Here is a 25119-nt window from a genome sequence, read left to right on the forward strand (position 1 = left end):
GAATATCTCTCTAACTGTATAATTTCTTAGGATGAGAACTGCCTACTAGATATACAAGTAAACAAAACCAGGCCTCATTGTCAATAACATATGTGCTAGCAAATATTTTAATCTTGATCAATTTCAATTAATGAATTCTCAATATTTTCAAATAAATTACCCTAGAATCATTATGACTCAGTGTTTGCGATCCCGTAGTAGCGGGTATGTTAGCTATATCATTTCTTGTTTTTTTGTGGTTGTATAATTTGTTTGTAAATTCCCAGTGGTACCAATAGGAGTCTCTGTCAGTGTCTTAACTTGACAATGAGAATCCAGCAAGTGTTTAGTTCTCAAGCACGCTGGGTTGGAGGTAATACTGTTAGTGATGGGCAATTGCCCCTATAAGGAGGCAAATATAGATTTGTTATCATCCTGGCATCATTGATTTTACACACACCTTTTTTCAGGAGCAAACATAGTCCAAACAGTATTCCTGGGGCATCCAGGAGCCTGTTTCTCCCAAGTATTGCCTAATAGTAGATTTCTCACATCATGGAAGATTATTACTAGGTGAGACTTTATCAGCCAGATCATTTAAAATAATTCATAATAAAAGGCATAAAATATTTGATCTTATTTTAAGATTGATGCACAAGATCTGAGAAGTGCAGTTTAAAACATTCAGAATTGTTGATTTTTGGCAATTCAGAGGCAATTCAGAGGCAAAACCTTGACGATTTAATTTTAAGCCACTTGGCTGCATTTAGTAATTGAACTATGCTTTTTGTCTTTATAGCTACATTTTTTACTGAAACTTGTTTTTGTTCTGTCCTCTTGAATTTAATTTAAAGAAACAAAGAAGTACGCATATGTACAAACAAACAAACAACAAACCCATCAAGGCTTGCATTTAAAGTATTAATTTTGTGCTGAAGAACAAAAGAAAGGAAGCATATCTTTCTGATTGTCACAACTGGAATAATCTTTTCTTGTACTGTAGATCTTGGTGCAAAATTAAGAAACACCACTGTAAAATATTCAGTATAACCAACAATAATTGTCTTGCAGATAGGTGCCTGGTTGAATTTTCAGAAGTGTCTGCCTATGAACTTAACTCCCACCAAAATCATCTGGAGTTGAGTCTATGCACTTTCAAAAATACCCGTAGATACCTATCTACATCTTTAGGTCCATAAATACCTTTAAAAATGTGGTCCTTTGTGTCTTTGTGGTATTAAACTATAAGTTCCCCACCCGTGTAGTACTCCTAGGGTTGACAAACTGAGAGACATTATTTCTGCTCTCCCTCCTTTCTCCATCACAACGTCCATGATATTTATGAGAACTGACTGGAAACCGGAATTTCCATTCCTCACAAAAATTCACATTTCCAAAAAAAAAAAAAACAACCGCATGCCAAATGGGAAGAAAAAGTCACCTACAGTGGGATCCACAATGGCACGTATTTGAAGAAGGAAGAATGGTTACTTACCCCATAGTAACTGAGATGTTGGAGTCAGTGTGGATCTCTTGGCCTATCCTCACTCCTGGCTTTTTGAATTCCTCCACTAACACGGGCTTTGAATCACAAAGGCATTGATGGAGGGTCACATCTGCTCCACTCTTTATGCCCCATACGGGAGCACAAACAGGCACCTGGCACATGTGTGGCCCCAACAGATGTTGCTGTTCAGAAGTCTCCAGTCTTGCACATGAGGTGCTGCATGCCTCAAATGGGATCCCCACTGACATACTCAAAGAGGAACTTTCTTCTGTAGGGAAAGTAACCATCCTTTACTTAAGGATGCAATGGCTGAGCTGGAAATGGAAATCTGTTCTCTGCAATAGTGGACAAATGTATCCAGGAGACCACAGTGCTTCTCATACAGTTATTTCAAATCACTATCCATAGACCATATGTAAAATAGTGGTGCAATGCTTACCCACTATTGTAAAGTACTTCGAGATCTATATGGAAAAAGTACTACATACGTGCAAACTTTTGTTATTAGCCACATTCTTTTAGATGGGACCAATAAGGTACAAAGAGGCTTAGTAATTTAGTTGGGAAGCTGTTACCTAGTTTGTTAGATATTTTCTGGGTTTCAGTCATAAGCCTAACAATTTACTATGACTTTTTAATCCCCTTTTTCCAACATTTGGGCTGAAAGGAGGTTCTGCACATACATGCATGACTTTCTAAATTACCTAGGGATGTGTGTATCTTGTCGGGGGTGGGGAGGCATTTTTGATTATTAGATGATTGGGCATCATTGCTTACTCTTTTAAATCTGGTGACTTCCATTTTGTTTATTAACAATTCAAGAAATATATAGTCCTTTACGTACAAAAAAGAAAAATTGCAAGATTTTAAGAACAAATTTTAAAAACCATAGGAAATTCCAAAAACAGAACTTTGGTTCCGAACTGATAAAGGAATAAAAAGCGAGTAAATGAATAGTTTGTTTTTTGAATGAATCACACTTTGTCTGCTTCTGTCCATCTATTACGTAGAATTCTACTGCATATGGTAAGCAACATTGTTCATCTTTGGACTTCTGTCAACTGAACATTGAACAGGTTATTAATCTATTTAGGTTACAGACCAGTAATTATCATTTTATATTGATATACTCTACACCTGATTTAGGTGTAGTCAAACCCAAAGCAAACACAGATGTTGGGGATTGTATATGCACACAGGTGTTGTCTGCTATTTCAGACTGACTGTCTAATTTGAATTTATGCAACAGTGCACGCAGACATTTGAATCTTTGAGCCATTATCTTGTTACTTAAATATCATGAAAAGTGGGATTTTTTTAGATCTTGAAGTATTAGAGCCCCTTTCAACCTAATGATGATCAGTGTATAGTTTATTTAGAATGATATATCTCCCATATCATCATACAGTGGTATAACAGTACATTATTTTATCCCCTTGCTTATGCCATAGTTGGGATCCTCTTAGAATTATTATTTCACTAGGACAGTGCTCTTCTTTACGGTTTTTTAATGTTTTTTTTCCCTGCTCCCTATGGAAAGGAAAGAAATCAATACTTTTCACTATCGTGGTTTGTCCACAATTCTGCAACGTTTCATTTATTTGAATTTTGCTTATTTGAGATGGGGAGTTCTGACGTTTATTTCCAAACAAATCAGTAAGTTCTGGAGTGTTGCAGTAGATGTGTCAAAGTAGAAAGCTGCTAATCTTTGTGCTGCTGTTCTTTATTTAGGGCAACACACAGAACAAAGGCATTGAAAAATCTCATTCCCAGAGGAGGAAGATCAGTCCTCTCATAGCAGCTCATCCATCAGTTATAAACAAAGGTAAGAATTTTAGATGCAGTTGGGGACAGGTCATGGAAGACATGCCTAGCGTATGCATGCAGGCCCCATTACTGCACACGTTCTCAGTTACATGCTGTCTTAGTATTTGCATGCTGAAGTGTGGCATATACACATCCGGAAATTTGATCCTTTATTTCAATGAAGTTCCATTCTGAATAGTGATTATGTAAAATGGCCACTTCTTGCTCAGCTAATCTAATTTTTGTTTCTATCTCTGATCTAGTGATTTTACTGACTAAAATAAGTTTTTACTACTTTCTATTCCTTTTAGCACTTGAGAGCCAATACAGCTGTGAGACGGAATGAGCTATATTCTAGTCTGGCTCAGACCTTAAAAAAATCTGTTAACTAAGCACTGATTGTAGAATCTTTATTGTTGGTAATGCGTCAATGAGAAACTTTGAATCAGGTTTGACTTCCAAATCCCAGGTTGAATTTGCAGAGCTGGCAGTTAGAAAAAACAACCTTTTATATGTAACCTGAACCAGCTTGATCTGGAAGTCATTGGGAGACGATAAACATGGAAACCTACAGCTGCTTTTAGAGTCGTTTTTCAGAGAGAACCACACTTTGGAAGGCTAATGAAAAACTAAAAGCAATTTAATAATTATGCCATGACCTGCCAGTTTGGTGACCTGCCATTTTATGTTTAGTAAACAGAGAGAAAAGGAGAAATATAGTGGTCCAGAAACCAGGCTGCTCTGTTTTATTGTGGGAACGAATTAAATCCTTACAGCGACAGATAGCTGTTCTGCAGAATGCAAAAAGGACAGCAATATCTTCTGTCAGAGAATTTAAGGAAGCCAATGAAAAACTAACATCTCAACTAAATCTGGCTGATCAAAGACTTCAAACCAGCAGACGGACAATACAGGTAACGACCACTCTGTGGTAAAATGTAACAGAAAGATCACATTACCAAAGTCTGACAGCAAAATTCGCCCCTTGTATAATTCCATGGAATTATGTCAGAATTGAATTTCTGCTTTTACCTTGTTGTGGTCAACATTGTGATATAGCATGTTTGTTAAACACACTACAAATTAGCATATTGTATACAAGTGTTTAGGGTCAGTTACTATCTAAAGCTGATGATTAAAATAGAGGGCCCAATTTACCATTGCATCAGCATGATCATTCATGCCTATGGAAGAGCAAGTGGCACTTGCATGCCCGCATGTTTTATGTAGGGAGGGCAATTTTAACTGGAGATTGGGGCTCAATTGAGCCCTAACTGTGAAGAAGCTTCCCTGAGGATGTAAGATACCCTAGCCACACCCATTCTTGTAACTGACTAGCTTCAGATGCCAGAGCAGAGTGGAATAGCTTGTGCTGTTTCAGCCCTCTTCGGGCAGCATCTAGAATCACCCCACATCTTTTTAATCCTAGATTTCTCTATTAAGGTGGGGCAGTTAGAGAGCAAGTTTTATGAAACTGGAGAATGGTAAACTGAAAGATAAACTGCCATTTGGTTAACCCTTCCAAAAATGCCAGCTTCCCTCCCATCTTTTAGCCTTTTCTCCACTTCATCCACACTCATATTCTTTACTGTTTTCCCACACTCTCATTTTTTATATATATTTTGTGTTAATTTATATGAAAACTTTCAGATGGAACCCCTTCCTATTCATGCTGTAGCGACTGGCCTGTCTTTTTATAGAGCTGATTCAACACTTCTTCAGTAATTGTCTCTTTTCTGTTGGTCACACAAAATACCCTGTTTCCAGAACTGTTTTCGGAGCTACAACAGATGGACTTGCTGGAAGGAGGCAGGCATTAAAAAAGTAATCAAGTTTCTCCTCTCTCCCTGCCTTCCCCAATCTTCTCTGAATTTTTCTATTTACAGAGAAGGCAAAAACTGTACCAAGACCAGTCCTTTTTACTGTTTGGGACAGGGGAGCTACTAATTACCAGAGGGGGAAAAGAATCTCATTTCAGTTATACCATTTGCATAACTTTGTGTGGATTATGAAATGTATGTTTGAAATGTTCAAATACAGATGGTCCAAATACATATCTAAGGACCAGTGGAGCTCTCCCAACCTTATAAGTAGTATCATAATGTAGAGGTTTGTGGACTGTATTAGTTTCATAGGGAGTAACATGTAATGTAGATCCAGACTTTGGATCTCCACAAGAGAGCAAACTGGGAAAAACAAAAGAATTCCCATGTTGTATTGTCAGGAAACTGCTGATGTCAGTAGTGAATTTTTTTTTATTATTACACCAGACTGCCAGGTCAACTATAGTTAAGTTTAAGATCAGCTTTCTGTGTAAAGGATGATTCTTCTAAGTGTGCTAAAATCTGCATGTATAGCTGGATTGTTTTGAAATCTGCTATGCCTAATGGGGATATGTGATAGGGTTAGTGACCCAAATTTGGGATCATTTGAACTAGAGGTTCCTGAGATACAGCCCTCTGCTAAAAACAGCTTTTCTTAAAGTTCACAGGTTCCACCAGCTTTTTTGTGCATACTTAAGGTATGTCTACACTGCAGTGTAAGCCTGGGCTCAAACCTAACCCCCCTTCTATCCACACACAATTCCAGCTAACACAGGGTTCGGACCCAGGTTTCCAAGATGCTGCAGTGTCTGAGCCCAGGTCAATCCTTAATCCAGGGTTCGAGCCCTATTGCTTTGCAGTGTAGATACAACCTCTCTTGACTCAGGTCCTGGGAGTCATCCAAAAAGTATCCCACAATCCCATGGGCCAAATTCCTTTGTGCTCTCTATCCCAAGAACTTGAATCTACTCTTTTGAAAATGAAAGCAACTGCCTTTGGTGTACTTTAGCAGCTCAGTGAGTCAGTGTTAACCGTTCTTACCACTGTGCTGCAAACACACCATCAGAGAGCCTTCCGTGCTTCCAGTGGAGACTGAACAGAACAAGCCTTTTGCAAAGCATGCTGCTTCATGGTCTTGGAAGCACAGCCTGATTTTGGTGAATGTCTGGTGCAAGGCCAGCAAAATCAGGAATGTCTACACATACTAACAAATAGCGACGAAGCTGACAGCTTTGCAAATTTACTGGACTGGTGACCAGTGCAGGGAGCAGATTAAGCGGCTCAAGGTGAGTACTGGAAAACCAGCAACCAGAACCGCAACTTGAGGAACTTGCCAAAATCCATGCCTCTTTTATGAGGAGTTTGGTGCTGGGCACTGTGCCAAGCATGGAGCCAGCCACGGTGCATGATGACTTGGTCAGCCAGGATGATGCCCTGCTGGCCCCAGAATCCAGCATGGGAACTGATGGGAGCCAGCAGCTCACACTGAGTGGGGACATGAAGTCATTGTGTTGTTGAAACCAGTTCCAGAGCAGGCTTTGGAGCAACAGTAGCACATTTTGGGTCTGTACTTGGAGGAGCGGATGCAGCCCCTGAGGAACAGCTCACTGCAGGAGACACAGATGGGACAGAAACCACACCTAAGCCCGGTAACTTTCTGGCTCCTTTTTAATGTTTATGAATGAAGTGATGGGAGGGATTTCCACTCTGTGACCTAGTGCAAAACTTATGAGAAGCCCCAGCTAGCAGTGTGTGTCTGCTAATGGTGGATTGTATGCTAGCAGTGAGTGCGGCTTGAAATTCCAAGGGGAATTTTTTCTCTGTTTCTGCAGTGAGCTATTTGAGACAATAACCTTCTGTGTCTCGTCCTGTTCTAGGCCCCTCAACCTCTACTGGTTGCAGTATGTCCACAGCTCATCCATACTTCAGCAGAAACCTGGGCCAGCGTACCTTCACAGATCCTTCCAAGAGGAAGAGTTCCCATGATTAACTTAAGGTTGATGTTCTGGAAAGGGCCAGTTCCAAAGACAGAGGGACTTGCAGCTAAAGGAGAGGCTCGGGCTGGCTGCACAGCTTGAGGACAGGGATTCAGCACAAGAGCAGACTGTTGATTCACATTTGCTGGAACAGGAATGATGTCTAAGGGAGGAGGACAGAGCTCAACAAAAAGAACTGTTAGAGTGGTTCATATCACTAACGATTGCAAGAGTAGCGGCCCTACAAACAGCCTGAGTCCCCTGCGTGCTACCCTGTGCTGCGGTTCACAAGTAGTTTGGAAAACTCCATGGCTGGGTGGCCCATGAAATCCCATGAGCAGCTGGGCAGGGCACCCTTGCTCAATGCAGCCCTCCATATTGACAGCGCCACGTGCGTGGCAAACAGGGAAAGAAGGGAAAAGAGAACAGGTGGCCAGAGGACATGCCATGGTAAGGAGTTTCTGTCTTGAGTGTCATTTCACTGTTTGCATTTGTTCAAGCTCTTTGTCTTTATTGGTTTATTTTTTTCCCTTTAAGGTTCTGTTGTTACTGGTGTTTTGGTGTGATAATGGCAGCTGGCCTGCCTGGGAATGGGTGAATGTTGTACTTTTCTAATACATGTTTATAAATAAAGTTTATTTAATCAATAAAATGTATTTCTGTCACTGCTTCATAACATACCATGTGTATTCAAAATAATAAAGGTAAGCACATGATCAGGGATAGTTAGGAATTAGTATGCAAAGATTATCCCTCAGTACAGTTACCTCTAACAATTCATATGTCAGTCACTTCCTTACATCAATCCATACTGTGAATAACCCGCATGCCACCCTTTCATAAGTGATCATGTCATTCATAAATACATTGCATAGCACTAAAATTCCACACCCTTCTCCAAGCACCACATCCCTTCCCACAATCACTGAGCCCCCATACCACCCCCTCCACCAACAAGCACATAGATAAAGGTACAATTTCCTCTCTTCCATTGGGTAATGCAAGTCCATAATGTGGGAGCACAAAAGCATCCCTGACTTCCCTTGCCCTGATGCATTTAGCCCCAGCTGTGGTAGGTGCACTTTCTCGCTGAACGTATCTATTCAACGGCCCATTGCTTGCATTGGTCCGTTCAGGGGGAAATGGCTCACCTCTGGCTTCACAAAGATTGTGAAGAGCACTGCAAGCCACAGTAATGCAGACAGCATTGATGACATTGGCATCCGAACTGGTCTATAAATGTCTCAAATGGGATTTCAATCTGCGAAAAGCACATTCAGTCACCATTCTGCACCTGCTCAGGGTGTAACTAAACCATCTTTTGCCTGGGCCTCTGAATTCAGGGGATGGTTTCATAAGCCAAGGCAAAAGGAGTATGCAGGGTCTTCCAGAATAATGATGGGGACAGCAACTTCATTTATGACAGTTATTTGTGGGAATAGTGTCCCAGCCTTTCCATGAATGGAGACTCCTGATTGATGGAAAACCCTGGCATCATGAACTTTTCCAGTGCAACACACGTTGACGTTCATAAATTGCCCTGTGTGGTCCACGAGGGCCTACATAACGATGGATTAGTACCCTTTGCAGTTTGTTCCCCATGAGGAGGGCAAAGGAGTCCATCAGTGGCCCCAGCACAGTATGGAAACCCCATTCGCTAAAGCCAGCACTTACTTCAGGAATATCTTTTATGCTGCCACCTTGGAGTAAGCCACACACCTGATTGCCTCAGAAAGCTCCACTATCAGTTTACCTACAGTTGACTTTCCAACACTAAACTGGTTTGCAATGGACTTATAACAGTATGAGGTAGCCAGCTTCCAGACGGCCACAGCAACCCACTTCTGGTCCAGCAGGGGTGGTCTTATGCATGTGTCTTTATGCTGCTGACAAAGCTCCAGAAATGCGTCTGTCTTTGTGCTAAAGTTTTGGACTCACTGCTGGTCATCCTAGCTCTGCGTGATGATATGATCCCAGCAGTCTGCGCTTGTGGCCCTGCTCCAGAAATGCCGGTCTACATAGGGGGCGTCAGAGGCTGTACCAAGTTTATTGAGATGCATCAGTCAGTTCAAGACTGCCATGCCTGAATACTACTCCTCCTCTGCCTCCTTCTCCTCCTGCTCCATCTTAAGCTGTAGCAGGTGCCTCTGGTGTGTCAGAAATCGCCATTGAAATGGCCACCAATGCCTCATGGAAGCTCTGCCTATTTCCTGACACAGGAGTGAAAGCACAAGCAAGAGAAGTTCTTAAAAAAATGCCTCATCCATGTTGCTGGCTCCGATAGTTGGTAGTGTACTGACCAAAAGGACTCCTTGGTAGGCTGTATTGGCAGTCTGTTCAACATTCCTGTAATGTGCAGGGTGGACAGTCAAGTTTTCCAACAGTGCACCATGGTCAGAGGCCTAGCGCGGCCACATTTCAGGTCGGTGCTAGGGAGTCTAGGATACGGTTGGTTTGACTCGGGTCTTGCATGCTGCAGTGTGGACGCCAGATCCCCAGCTTTGAGCCAGGTTAGAAAATTTTTAACATAGGGTTAACAATCAGTGTAGATGCTTAAGTCCTGAGTTCTCTAATCTAGGGTCGACTGACTCGCGTCGCACTACCCTGGGTTTACATTGCAGGGTAGACATAACCTTAGCTTCTAAACTGCTAATGGCATATTGGGACAGGAAGGGGAGGTGAACTGGAAATGGTGGCTGGGAGGCTCTAAATTGTGGAGGAAGGTGTGGGGGAAAGACACACCAATGTCCTCTGACCTGGTTAAAGTTACTGTAACCACTATGGAACAAAACTGTCTAGTTCTTGGGAGATAGACCATGTCTGAGATTTTTCTCACCAGCCCTGTGAGCAACTACACATTTGAAACATTTCAAAGCATGAACATTATCCCCATTCCAGTATAACAAAGTGTACTGGGGGTGGGGGGTACTTAGGAATCACACAGCAACAGTGTGGTCTGGTGAAGAAAACAGTGGACTGGGACTCAGCAAGCCTGGACTCTGTTCCTACCTCTGCCACTGGCCTGCTGGGTGACTTTGGCCAAGTCACTTCACCTCTCTGTGCATCAGTTTCCCCATCTGCACCATGGGGATAATGATGTTTCCCTCCTTGAGGTCTACTGTTGAAAAACTCTGTTTATCACCATTACTTGGCCACAGTAGTATCTCAGCTGCACACCTACATGATCATTACAACTTCCTAAATGACCATGAACTCCTATCAGGAAAATGTCTCTTTTTAGTCAAAAAACTAGGAAATTTAATAGCAAAAAACTTTATTAATGTAGAATTAAGGTTGCCAGGTGGTATCTTGTGCCATTCCAGAACACCAAGATCAATAAAACTCAAACTTATGAAAACCAAGGAATAGAATTAGGGCATTTCAAATTCAAACTACTGAAAATTGGAAAATACAAAGTTAAGATACATGCCCACACAACCGTACTTCTGCACTCTTCGAGTGATGCTCCAATATGCCCATGACACATACTTTGCACTGAACAGGAGCTATCTACACCCGCCCTGCACTCCAACACTTAACCTACTTCACAGAAAGAATGCCACATCTGTTAAATTTTACATCCCCTTCAATCCCTTTTATAATTCCTTCACCTTTATGCTCACAGCGGTGTCTATCACTATGCTTTCACTTATCCTTTATTAATCTCACAAACGACATTCCTATCCCATCAAACCGCTGACAATAGCCATGACAAGAAGACCCCTGTGTCTCACTACTGACACTGAAGCACTGAAATGAGGCATACTGGATCTCTCAAGGTACACATGCACCTTTTTCCTTTGATCACACCTACTGAGGTCAGGAAGAGGGGCTCTCACCTTCTTCCCCCAAGGTACACAGCCCCCTGATCACCTCATATCACAATCACAGCTGCTCCAACTAATTTCTCCACCATTCAGTACAGCTTCACCTAATGAAGTGAATGCAGCTGAACGGCATGCAGATAGTTCCCAGCACCTGTTCCCAGCGTCTAGTGGGCAGAGTTAAGGTTTGTGTGGGCATGTACCCTAACTCGTATTTCCTGGTTTTTCACAAGTTTGAATTGTGCTGAACTTGGCATTCTGAAAGGGCACACTATACCACCAGGCAACCTTCACTCTATGTTAACAAAGTTTTTTGTCTGTTAATATTACCCTAATGGTAAGATTTTGTTCCACTGGCCCAGGGTGGAAAAAGCCTTGTCTCTTAACAAAAGCAATTTTCACCTTGGTACTTTAGTTGGAGAACAAAGAAATGACATGTCAGTCACTGGACCCCTTAAAAGATGATGCATTCTGAGCAAAAACATAAATGGCATTGCAGATATTCAAAGAAAAATTTTATTAGACATGCATTTTGTTTCCTTCACCGCAACCAGTTCAAATTCCCTTTCTCACAACTAATTACTCTTGAGGTGCCGTACTAGTGCTGCCAAGTGGGAAATCCACATTTTAAGCAGAGGCTTGGGCTACCTGCCAAGTGAAAATTAAGGAGGTAAAGAACCTTTACAGTCACTGCAGGGTACATGTATGTTTTAGAGAGAGTACCATGGTTCAGACAAATCAAATGGCTCGTAAAACATACTTTTATGCTATATAGAAAATTCATCTTGAAGCTAATCCTCAAGATATTGCAAAGGTAGCAGAAGTTGTTTTAAATACGGGCATCTTTTTACCATGCCACTACTAACAATGGTGTTATGTTTTCATTTCTTTATCCCAATATCTTTGTTATATTGGATGCTGACATTTTCTCTTGAAGGTAAAAAGGGAAAAGAAGAACTAAAAGGCAAGGGAATAACTCATGAAAATGAAAAGCTTGAGAATGGTGGATAGTTTTAAGGAAACTCTTAATCATTTACATAGCATCAGAATTGTTAGTAGCCGTATTTATAGCTATTTACATAATCATAATGGGCTGGAGTGACACTACACATATAACACATTTGTGGTACTGGACTAAACTAAATCTAGTATCTCAGCATTTGTAAACATTAGCATCGTGTACCTGGATAAAATAGTCCTGTTGACTGAATGTACCTAAAGAAAAGAATCCATTAATAGACATAGATGTTTGTGCACTCAGTACTTCATCATAATCCCAAATGAATCTGGTGGTATAAAATCAACTCTAGATTTAAGATTTAAATGTTCCAGATGTTCATTTTGAGACAGATGTAGTTTAATCCAATCTGAGGATTGGCTGGCATCTATCTATCTATCTATCTATATCGTTAGGTATATTGGTTTTTAAATTAATTTATTATTTTAGCTTTATAAACTCTGTGTGGCAATGCAGAGTTCATATTGTATTCTTTTTTTCAGCAAAAACAGATCTCTGCATATTTTTGCAAAATGACTATAAGGTGACTGCACATGTGAGACTCAAAAGTTTGCATTCTTGAGGACTCCCATAAGTAGTGAATCAAGACCTTCTGCTCACAAGTACAGTAGTTAGGCTTTGCAATCAGTGTGTGGAAATCACAGCTGGAGTTATTGCTTAATGTAGAAGTGATGGGATCTGATCTTTCCTGGGTTCCTTAGAAAAATGCCATGGAAGAATTATTGGCAAAATTCAGGGAAACTCTTTTTAAGAAGCTTGTTTTCTTCCTGCACCCCCTGTGTCTAATGGCAATATTGAAATTTCTATCACCAGATGTCTGCTCATATTAAAAGACTTTCTGTTACATATAGAGGAGTAATTACAATTAAATTGTGCAAAATGTACCATTTTCACAGTAAAATTCAGACAAAAAGTATGTGGGATACAAAGGAAAACAATCTGATTGCAATTAGTCAGTAGTGCTTATCTTGTTAGTGCTGTGACCCCATTCACATCCCATCTTGCACAAATGCACCCCAGAATCCTTTGCGCCTGTTCCCATAGTGCTTCAAAAGTGGCGCCACAGGAATAGTTGCAATACTTTACAAGTTGCCTTTGGCATCTGAATAGTAATAGTTGCAAAGTAGCTGAACAAATCTGTTTCAGCAGAAAACCAGGGCCTGGGAGAATGGGAACAAGCTTGCAACCCACCAGGTAACTACTGGCAATGCCTTTGGGGAGCACAACACAAAGGTTGAAAAGCAGTTTGTCACGCATATTCTTCCAGATGTATAACTGTTTTGTTTATTTTTTTTAAAAAAAGCCTCTGCATGGTATAACCATAATTCAACATAAAGATTTCCTGTGGTAGCATTTTAGAATAAACTTCAGGCTTTTCTTGAGCAATTCTGTGTTCTTTGCAGTTTTTAAGCATAGCTTCCTTTGCCTAGCTCTTACTGTGCTTTTGTTTGATTGTTATCATGCTTCTCAAAGCTTTGCTGATTTGGTGAACCGTCTCAAGCATAGGAAGGTGGAAGCATAAGGGAGGGTAGAGAAAGGATTCTCACTTTACAAAGAGTTCTCTTCTATTTGCGGCTTCCTTTATTTATATATTTTCTTATTTTTATTTGTCCACTCTACTGTAGCAAAAAAGGCTCAAAGTTGCATGTGAAAATTCAATAACAACTTCCTTCTTTACTCTCTTTATTATGCCTAAGTTGTGTGTAACATCACCAAGTTTTGTAGATTCCTGAAATATCCAGTTATAATGATAATTAAAGACTGATGGCCAAATTCAGACACCATATAAACATCTGCCATTAACTTCAGTGGAACTGCATCATTTTCCCCAGATCTGAATTTGTCCCTAAAGTTTGGACATTAGATTTTCAGTCTTACCAAACTTTTCCTTGCTTTCAGAGTTTACTTCAAACCCGTAATGTTCTTTATATTGCAGTTTACAAGCTTTGTTTATGTGTTTTTTCTTAAGGTCACATTTTAAAAATCAAAAGAGCAAAACTACTGATAGTTATCAAATAAATAATAATTGTTCTGAATTAAGTAAAAACTTGTTTTATGACTTCCCTCAATTCAGCAAGGATCTTAAGATCTCCTAATTTGGGGCTTCATAAATATTGTCCAGATTAACATTAGCAGTGTTTTTTAGGGACCTAATCAGTTTCTTACTGAAGCCTATTTTTACACTTCCTGGTATCAGATCTTTGACCCATATTTCCTCGAAGCCTCATTCTGAACTATTAAGAAATGTTGCAATCCATAAAACTTGACATTTTCAATTATAGAAATTTTCTGCAAATGTGCAATATCTAGTTTACTAAATATATTAATTGGTTTTATTTTTTCTCCAGAATAACAAAAGCTGTTCACATTATGGAACAATCAGTAAGAAAATTACATTTAAAAAAAAGCATGTATTTGAATTATAAAAATACATTTTAAAACTAATTTTCTTTAAAAACAATTAGCCCACAAAGAGCAAATTTTGCAGATGAGAAATGCCTCTAATAGCAGTGGTTTATACAGGAGTAGTAACTGTTACAGATCCATAACTATAGTGGCAAGAATGGTGTTGCTGTAATGAAGTGGATCATGATGGATGAGAAGAGAGACTAGCAAAGACCATTGTCACAGTTGTGGAGCTAGCGACACCTCTGTCCTGTTGCTCATCTGTCTGCATGCATCCACCGGGGGCCTCTTACCCTTGTGTGTCTCAGGGTGGAGTCTCGTGATTGTTTTAGTCGTAAACCAGGACCCAGGTACAGTATCCTGCATATTCCAACTAATTATCACATTGCAAAGTCCAGTTGGGTTTCAGGTACCATATTTCTTCCCTTTGGGGACCGGTGACCTATTATATTCACCAACGGCTTTATTAAAATAAAGTTTATTAATGCCAGAGGGGTAGCCGTGTTAGTCTGTATACAGCAAAACCAATGAGAGTTCTGTGGCACTTTAAAGACTAACAAGTTTATTAAGTATCTGAAACACAACTTTAGAGGAAAGGATTATTACACCACAAACAGACTATATGCATATTTAGTCTCATTTAATTTTATGTTTAATTATAAATAGGCTTTCCTTGTAAATTACAGGAACAGAAAAAAAACAGCTTATGTTCTCCTGGTTAGGCCAGATACTCCTGTATGTCTGTGAGATTCTCAGGCTCGTTCTCCTTGACCCACCTTGTTCAAACTGACCTCCAGTTTGGATGCTCCATAGGAGAGTGGACTAGAGCCATAAGCAATTTGCTCTGGCATTTTCTTTTAACAACCCTGAAGAGTAGGTGGCTAGAAAGGACCTCTTTCCATAGGTGGGCAATCTCAGCTACCCTGTCACGCCCCCAGAAAGAAATATTGATTCTTGTATATGACACAGAAACATCACACTAGTGACAGATCTATATCCGATATTAATTAATAAAGATCACATCCACATTTGTCATAACCATTCTCTCAGCCAATCAAAGAAGTCTGTCAAACTGTGTTAATAAAAAATTATTTGGAAAGGGAAAGGCAGAAATTATTGTTTTACATCTTTTGTAAATACATGGATGGCCGGTGTTGCGTTCGTATGAGTAGTAATATTCTTTGGTAATTTTGGGGAACTGTAATTTGCTTTGTCACAAAAATATTAATGAAGAAGCAATCAAAGTAATTTTTGAAAAAATTATTTTCTAATCAAAATAATCCATTTTCTTTTCTATTTATACTACAAATTCTGCCGTATTGCAAAAGTAAACCAGGAGGGATAAAAATGTGATAAAGGAGGATATATTGCCTGACCTTTCCAGAGACTGCAAGAATAGTCTGTGACAGGAAGGATCTGACTAATAATTGAACTAAACTATGTGGAAGTGTGAGACCAGAGTTTTCACAAAAGCAAGGTGTAAATGCCATATTCTTCTCAGAGCAAACTGCTCTCATCATATTGTATATTGGGTCTCTAGAGACCATTTTCTAGACATAGAGGTGTCTCTAGATAAACTCAGAGCACAGAAAACATACCCCATGTGACCAGTCCGTGTCAGGGCAGGCTGTTAAAGGAGAGCAGATTCTCCCAACACTGGTGGATGACACTGAAGTCAGACTTCCCAGCCAGCCACAAGCAATGCTTCTGATTCCCTACACTGGTTATCAAGAAGCCAAAATAAAAATATACACAGCCCCCCCTTACTGTATTTCAGTCTCTGGCTCCCAATCGGCCACTAGGTCCAGTAAAGAGATCAGTTATTTAAAACTCTATGCTCTTTACCAAAAAGGTTTCTCCTGCCCCCAAAGGGTCAGCCACAAGTACCAGATCAATATAAGTTTGGATCTTACCCTAAATGCCATGCTGCCAGCCAATCCTTTGGTAACTAAAACTAAAGGTTTATTATTAAAAAAAAAAAAAAAAGAAAGAAACAAACTATAGGAGAAGTGTTAAATAATTAAAGCAATCAGACACATACAATTGATTTGAAAGTCCATATATATCAGGTTTCTAATAGAATTGTGGAGTTTTCAGGCTTGTGTAGTCCCTCTGGTGTACATCCAGTACCTGGATGGATCTCAGTCCTTTGTTTCACAGCTTCAGTTCAGTTGTAGATGAGTTGATCCAGAGGAAGGTGAAGACAGACTGAAAAAAAAATGGATGTGGTGCAGCTGCCTTTTATGTCCTTTGGCCTTTGCCATGGTGCTTGCGGAAATTTACAGGAATAAGATGGAGTCCGGGGTCACATGAGTAAGTCTTGGTGACTCATCAGGTATATCCCTGGCTTGTCCCCCTGGCCCATTGTATTTGTGAATTTCCTTAATGGGCAATTAAGCAGGCTAGTGCTGCATCCATCCTGTCTGGGGTGTCGCCCAGACACAGCACAAGTTGAAATACAGATATATGAAACATATCCGTAACTTTCATCACACATATAACACATGAACACAAACATAATCATCTTACTTAGCATATTACAGCCTTTCTAACGGTACCTGACATGGCATATCTCATATGAATTATTATGCTTTTGACATATTGATGTTAAATAATATAATAAATGCCCCCCCTCCCCCCCACCCAATCCAGCCAGCGTCACACCCCAACTTTCATATTCTAGAGAGAAATGCATCCTTTCTGGACTATTCTACTATATACAGATCATGACTGCATAATTTGCAGCAACCACAAAAAAATTGTTTATAGCATATTTCAAACAATTTAAGTTGAATTGTAGACAAGTTATTCTCCAGAGTATCAGTAATAATACATAACCCTTATTTAGCACTTTACAAACATCAACTTGTTAATACTCTCAACAGCCCTGTGCATGTAGGAACGTGAATTGTACAGTCTTGCAAACTTTCTGAATTTTATCACAAGTCTTGTGACATTTGGTGTTTTTCTTAAAGTCCCAGCTTCTAGAGTTATATGAATATGTGAGATCTTCAGTTTCATTTAAAAAAAAGTAATAATAGGTTTCTAGTTCTCTTGGCTGCAGAGAAAAGCTTGAAAATGTGATCTGAGTGTATTCTAAAGGCTCAAAAGCCAGAGGCAAATAGAAAAAAAAAACCCAATGTATTATTTTTAAGTCAATTACATTGGGATTTTTGGACCTGATTTTTGAATGCATGAGGTTTGCAGTACTAAGTGGGACAGATCCACAGCCAGGATAAATTGGCCTAGCTCCACTGGCTTCAGTAGAGAATTTAGTTAAGGATCAGGCACAATATCTCCATTTTATAAACCTTGGAATGGAGGCAGGGAAGCTAAGGTATGATGTGAGACTAGAACCCCAGTTTCCCAATTCTCAATTCAAAGCTCTAACTACCAGATCATGTTGCCTCCCAGTATTTCCTTGTAGGTAAATCGCTTAATTATTTTGTTCTAACCTCTCTACAATGTTTAAGGAGAAATTCTCTAATGTAATTTTCCCTTTTGTCAGCTACTAAATCAGGCAGTGCTCCTGATGCCTCAAATTACTGTCAGAGGAGTTGATTTTGAAAATAAAAGGAAACATGAAAATGACTATCTTTTTATAAAGTGGGCAGGCACTGCAAAAATCTTTGTAAGCCATTTCCTTCGTTTGCAGCTTTTGAAACATACAGCACTTTTAAAGGTCAGCTTTTATAATAGAAATATACTGTACAATGTATTTGTCATGAAACAGTATTTTCATTAATAAAATAAAATAAAACAAAATCCCTTTTACATTTCTATTGAACACTAAAGAAAAATTACAATCAGACACCTTGAATTATTGATGAACAAGTAGTTGAAATACATTGCGTGTTGAAAATGCATCTTTCTCATAAATTAAAGAGAGCTGTTGGCAAGAGCTAGAGCTATCTGAGTATTGCATTATATTCATGGGAAGTTGGACTAGGTTAGGTACACAATGCTAGAAAACTATAATGTGGAGGGAAAAATGGCTGCTGTGTGGCGATCATACAATGTATTTAAAAGTAATATAAAAATCTCACAAGGACTCAAATAAGCTTGTAATCTTTTGCATGTCATTCCGAATTCGTGTTGTGAGCTCAAGCACAAACAATAGAGGTTATTATTCTAACAGCTTAATGAAATAAAATATTTATGCATGGATTACATTAAACACTGATATATGTGATCTCAGTTTTTACTCTACAAGTTTCACCTAGCATGTAGTTTATTTTATGTTTAGTTTTTCTGCTTTTATGTAACACATTATTTCCCATGCAGTAGAGCCTGAATTATTTATTTATTTATTTATTATAGAAACAAATCAGAATCTTTTTCTGAATCTGAATCATTGCTGTGCTATCAGACATCTCTTTCCGGCATGAACAAGGCTCCGCCAACCTGGTTTATCCTGAGCCACTCTTTGCAAATCATCTACGTTGTTAAGTCCCATAACTTTTCCCTCTCTGAGTAGGTTTTTTTTGGAGGGATTCTTTTAGTTGGGCCCCTCTTACATGTTCCTCCAACTGCCCAGTGGCATGCCCACCATGCTAGATGCTCTGGTTTAATTTTTAACAGATGTCCCAAATATTTCCATCATCTTTTCTGGATAACTTTACTATTGAACTCTGACAAATCTCAGCATTTGTTATAAATGTGTTTCATTTAATACTTAGCATTTTTCTCAGGCACATCCCTTTTTGCACATTTTAATTGTATCTTTTGTTTAAATTTTGGTTCACGTATGGACAATGATAAAACGAATTACCAAAATTGTAGCTACATTGATGTATGTGACTATATGTAGACATATAAAATATGTGGACATTATATGTAGACATATAAAATTTGCCATATCAGGTCATACTACAGCTAAGTCAAATCTGGTATCTTGACTCAGACACTTTAACAGAAAGCTAAAGAAACAATGCACCTAGGTCTTGATGCTGCACGAGGGCCTCAGCACTCTGTCTGCGATCCAGTACAGCACTTTAAGTGCATGGCTGGTCTCATTGAAGTCAATGGGACTACTCACATGCTTAATGTTAAGCATGAGGCTGGATTAGGAGCAGAGTACTCAATGGGATCAACTCAGTTGTGTAAGGCTCTACATTGGGAAAAAAAATCTCTTCCTGACTTTTGAAGGCTTTTGCCCTGAAAGGTGAGATTTGATCATTCTTATCATTATAAACTCACTGTTATAGTTATGGGTTATATAATGTTCCTCATCAGATAAAATCAAATACAAGAAAGTTCATTCACAAACAAACCCCTCAAACAAAAATTGACTAGATTTTGGGAAAGTGCTGTACATGGGCAGAACGTTTCGTTTCAGCCTCTTGCAGTCTTTCTTCACCTCAATCATAAACATTTTTAACTGTGCTGTTGACATTAAAGGGCTTTAGATTGCATAACAAGTCAGTTCCATAACCTTCTTCCACTAAGAGCGTAGATTCACGTGATTGATATTATCTATACAGACATTGACTCAGCAAAGCACTTTAAGTAGCTACTTATGTCCTATTGACTTCAGTGGGAGTAAGCATCTGCTCCGAGCTGAGCATATGCTTAAGGGATTTGCTGAATGGGAGCAAAAGTGAATTTGGGTGATCTCAGTCTGGATCATAGTGATAGCTTGTCTGCATTTTGAAATTACAGCACAGGTGGAAGTCTCTGATCAGGAGAGACAAAGAATTAGAATAGCCAGGAGTATTATTAATTGGGATTTAGGTGAAATGGTTCAACTTTATAAGGAAGACAGCAAGAGTCCTGTGGCACCTAAAGACTAACAAATTTATTTGGGCATAAGCTTTCGTGGGCAGAAACCCACTTCATCGGATGCATGCATTCATGGGTTTCTGCCCACGAAAGCTTATGCCCAAATAAATTTGTTAGTCTTTAAGGTTCCACAGGACTCTTGCTCTTTTGCTAAAAACAGACTAACTTCGCTACCCCTCTGGAATTTATAAGGAAGTTAATTTCATACCTGTCTTTAGCAAGTGCTTTCATTCTCTCACTTCCATGAACACCAGATTCAGCTAAATATTTTAAGATAAAAAAGTGGCAGTAAAGATATAAAAAAATTAAATAAACACATACTTAAGTACTTGTTTCTATAAGTGTTCATACACCCTAGATTTCATCACATCACGGAGTATGGCAGTACCTCATCCAATCTGACCAGTCCACAAACAGGAGCCTTTCCTTTCTTGCCACTGTTCTGCAGCTCATGTTTCCAGTGTCACAGTAGTTTCTTGTAGAACTCAGGAACTGTCGGTGTAACCAATCAAGGACAACCTGGCCACAGTCTCGCCGTTTTATCCCTGGGTTGCAGGCCGTTTGGTCTTCACCAATCTTATGGTGGGGCGATTTCTTAAAGGTCTAGACAGGTTATACTCTCAAACGTGTCAGCCGATTTCCCAGTGGGATCTCAACCTTGTACTGTCAAGACTGATGGGTCCTCTGTTCAAACCTCTAGCAACATGCTCACTTCTCTGTCTGTCCTGAAGGATAGCCTTTCTAGTAGCCATAACTTTGGCCAAGAGAGTCTCAAAACTCACGGCCCTTACCTCTGAGCCCCTTATACCGTTTTCTTTTAAAACTAGGTTCAGCTGCGCCATCACCTGGCTTTCCTTCCAAAGGTGGTGTCACAATTCCACTCAAACCAAGATGTATTCTTTCTGGTTTTCTACCCAAAGCCACATGCCAACAGCCGAGAGCAGAGGCTGCACACTCTGGAGATTTGATGGACTTTGGCTTTTTATATTGAGAGGACTAAAACTTTTAGAAAAACAATGCAGCTCTTTGTAACAATAGCAGACAGGATGAAAGGCGTCGCTGTATCATCACAAAGAATCTCTGCATGGATCACGTTGTGTATCAGAATGTGTTATGACTTCGAAAAAATACCTGCTCCAGTGCTGACAGCTCACTCCATGAGGGAGCAGGCATCCTCGGTAGCATTCCTCACTCAGATCCCAATCCAAGACATTTGTAGAGCCATAACATGGTCATCAATTCACACCTTTGTGGCACATTATGCTATTACACAGCACACCAGAGATGATGCTGCAATCTACAGGTCACTGAGCTCTGACCCCTCCTCCTGTGGATAGACTTGGGAGTTACCTATTTGGAATTGACATGAGAAAGCACTCGAAGAAGAAAAACCTGTTACTGACCTCTGTAACTGTTGTTCGTCAAGATGTGTTGCTCATGTCCATTCCAAGACCCGCCCGCCTACCCCTCTCTTGGAGCCAGCCAGCAAGAAGGACCTGAGAAGGCAGGGGGGGTCGGCAGAGCCCTATATACAGTGCCATGAAGGCGCAACTCCAGGAGGCTCCAGAGCCGACCCGATGGATACCATTAAGGGAAAACCTTCCGCCGACTGTGTGTGCAGCGCACGCACACCTACTTGGAATGGACATGAGCAACACATCTCGAAGAAAAGTTATGGAGGTTAGTAACCTTATTTTCTCTCTCCACCTCTTCAGGAGCCCCCCTAGTACCAATTAAACTCAAGAGGTTCTATTGCCATGACAGGCTATATGAGTGTTGCCAGAATGCAAAAGAGGCAGGTATCTTGGACATCTGTCAGAGGTACAACCCAATCAGGACAGAGTTACACGCTATGGGTGGGATTTGATCCCTTATGTGCATTTGTCATTACTGTTCTTCCCTGGTGTGGTAGCAGTTTTCTACCTGAAGCATTGCCTTCTCTGGTTTCTCTCTCCTTTTTTCCTGAGGTTAGGCAAACTTTTCCTCATCACTTTTTGATGAAGAACTTTAATGATTCCTGTTAACTTGAGGAAATACCTTTCTTGAACTTCCTCATATTAATGATTAACTTGAGGAAATACCTTTCTTGAATTTCCTCTACTCACATTGGAGTAGAAAGTGCCTCTCACACACCCTTCCTTCACCCAGTCCAACTCTTCTTTCCTCTACAGCACCTCTCTTCCCCCATCCTTTCCCACTGAGTAACTCCTTCCTCTTGAAGATACTTCTTTCCCTCACAATTTCACCCAGAAGGAAAAGACATTGTGAAGTACTGCAAAGGATTCTGGGATATGGGGTGGAGTTCAGTTGTTTGAGAGTCATAAGTAGGAAAAGAGTGAGAATTCTGTTCTAAATTTATCTAGTAATATTGGTTGTTTTACTTCAGAATCATTTTTAGAGTTCAGCAGTGATGGGAATATAACAAAGTGCTGTAACTCTTATTTGTACCTTTTTAAGAAAGATCAATTATAAATTACAGCCATAAATGTGAGTTTTCTCAATAATAATTCAAAATAGGCTTAATACTCAATACTTAACATTTCTCATACCTGAATAAGTATATCTCCAAAAAAGTGATATTCATAAAGCCTGTTTTACATAGTATAAAGAGCGTAATTAACTGCTAATAAATATATTGCACAGACTGTAGATTGAAAGTGTCCATTTGTGTCTTAAGCTTTCAGTGCCTGGATATAAATAGCACTGAAAAAATTCCAGCTGGCTCAGAATCTCATCTACCATTAAATTAATTTCTAGTTCTCCTTTATATGATTAAGAATGTAAAAAAATGTGTTTTGTTTTGCAAGACAACAATGTGCATCACACATTCATTGCACGTGAAACTATTATGAGATTATATATGACACAGTGCCAGTGTCTGCTGTTTATTTTAGTTATAAAATCTTTCAAGCATTTTAAAATTATTAACAATGATAAAAATAAACAAAAAACAAGCCACCACTGAAGACCACTAATTATTGAAAATTATTCTAAACTTTCAGTCATCCGGCCGGGATTGATTGAAAAGTATATACCATTACAATCTTTAATGGGAATGCATTACAACATGCCATTCATACAAGAAATCAGTATTTTGTCCAAGTTCTTGTTTCATACTGTAACAGGTTGAGGGACTGTCCCTGGAAAGCAGTGACTGAAGAAAATTTGGGAGTCATGGTGGATAATCAGATGAACGTGAGCTCCCAGTGTGATACTGTGGCCAAAAAGGCTAATGTGATCCTTAGATATATAAACAGCGGAATATCTGGTAGGAGTGGAGAAGTTGTATTATCTCTGTATTTGGCACTAGTATGACCATACTAGCATATTCTGACCAGCTCAGGTGTCCACAGTTCAAGAAGGATGTTAGAAAAATTGGAGAGGGTTCAGAGAAGAGCCACAAGAATGAATAAAGGATTGGAAAGCATGCCGTGAAAGAATCAAGGAGCACGATCTATTTAGCTTATGAAAGGGAAGGCTTATGGTTAATTTTTTATCACATTCTCTAAGTTCATACATCAGGAACAGATTTGATAATGAGGGCTCTTCAGTCTATCAGACGGAACTATTACAAGATTCAGTGTCTGAAATTTGAAGCTAGACAAATTTAGACTAGAAATAAGGCATACATTTTTAACTGTGAGGGTAATTAGTCATTAGAACAATTTACTAAGAGTTGTAATGATACCAAGAGTTTTAGATAAAGGTTGGTTGTTTTCCTAAAAGAGATGCTTTAGTTCAAACAGGAATTTATTCAGATAAGTCCTACAGCAAGAGATCAGACTATATGATCACAGTGATTCCTTCTGATCTTATATTCTATGAATCTACAATATATGAACTTCCAGGAAATATATAAATATGATTTCTTCTGTTACGCACACTATTTACCCTGCTTAGTATAATTGCTATATTTGTTATGTATGTTGAAAAGTGGTGTGCTTTTATATAGAATAATTTTAAATGTTTTGTCATTTCATATCTTCCACTTTCACCTTAGCATTTCCTATGTATAAAAAGAACCACTTCTACATGAAATTTGATGGGTCTATCCAATTAAAAGTTTTATAATGCAATACAATACAATATAGCTTACTGTAATAACTAATACTGAGAGAGATTAGGGAATGGAGGACATATGTTTTCAGATGAGATTTGAACTGATTTATAAGGTCAGTGAAGCAGAGAGATATAGGAAGGTTAATATAGACAGCAATAACTACAGAGAAGTCAACCCTTGCACCAGCAATGGCTAGAGTTTTTGAAGGGAGCAAAAAAAGCCAGTTATAAATGAGCTGAGAAAATGGAGAAGATAGAGTGAGACAAGATCATTTGGTGACCTAGAGCAAGTTCATGAAAAGTATTAAAAACAAAGAACTGGGTCCTTAAATGAACAGAGTTGCTGGAGTCGTCTGAAGAGTGTGTGGGAAAAAGTTACACTTCTTTATACCGAGACATTGGGCATCAGCAGCCAGTATATTGCTGAAGCCTGGAAAGTTCAGACTTGAAGCTATAAAAAATGGAATTTTAATAGTCATGTTGAGTGGAAGTGAAAGCATGGATGACAATTTCAATAAAAAATTGGAGTCAATACAAGAATTGTTGTAGGGGTGGTGATAGGAAGTTATCCAAGAATCAGACTACACTGAAGAGGGGTATAGAGCAGGAGAAAAATCACTACCAGAAACAGATAGGTGAAGCCAGAATCATGATAGAAGTAAAACAACAGGTGAATACTGAAGCTCAGGAAGTGGTGCAGGAGAATGGAGTGTCCCAAAATGTCAAAAAGTTGTACTGGAGGAAGGAGTAGCAATCTTCAATAGTAGATGGGAGAAAACCAGTTTCTGTCTCATGAATAAAACCCAAAACCTAGGTATCAGTTGTTCTGGGATGCTGTGTGATTCTTGATTGGAAAGTTGGGAAAGACTACTTTATATAGCTCCTCTAATGAAGTAAAGTAAGGTAAGAGAGAGGATGGTAATCAGGGTTAAGGAAAGGT

At 39.4% G+C, this 25119-nt stretch overlaps 1 protein-coding gene across 1 annotated transcript in view; it reads left to right on the forward strand.

Annotated features, from left to right (window-relative positions):
* Positions 1 to 25119, forward strand: part of CNTLN (centlein) — a 282434-nt gene that overhangs the window by 202599 nt on the left and 54716 nt on the right. The window contains exons 17-18 of the mRNA XM_067553128.1: positions 3218 to 3311; positions 3986 to 4206. Of these exons, the coding sequence (XP_067409229.1) occupies positions 3218 to 3311; positions 3986 to 4206 (315 nt within the window). The remainder of the gene's footprint in view (positions 1 to 3217; positions 3312 to 3985; positions 4207 to 25119) is intronic.

Source organism: Emydura macquarii, unplaced genomic scaffold, assembly GCF_026122565.2.
Source record: "Emydura macquarii macquarii isolate MOO-44397 ecotype Brisbane River unplaced genomic scaffold, CSIRO-AGI_Emac_v2 contig_1451, whole genome shotgun sequence".
NCBI lineage: Eukaryota > Metazoa > Chordata > Testudines > Chelidae > Emydura > Emydura macquarii.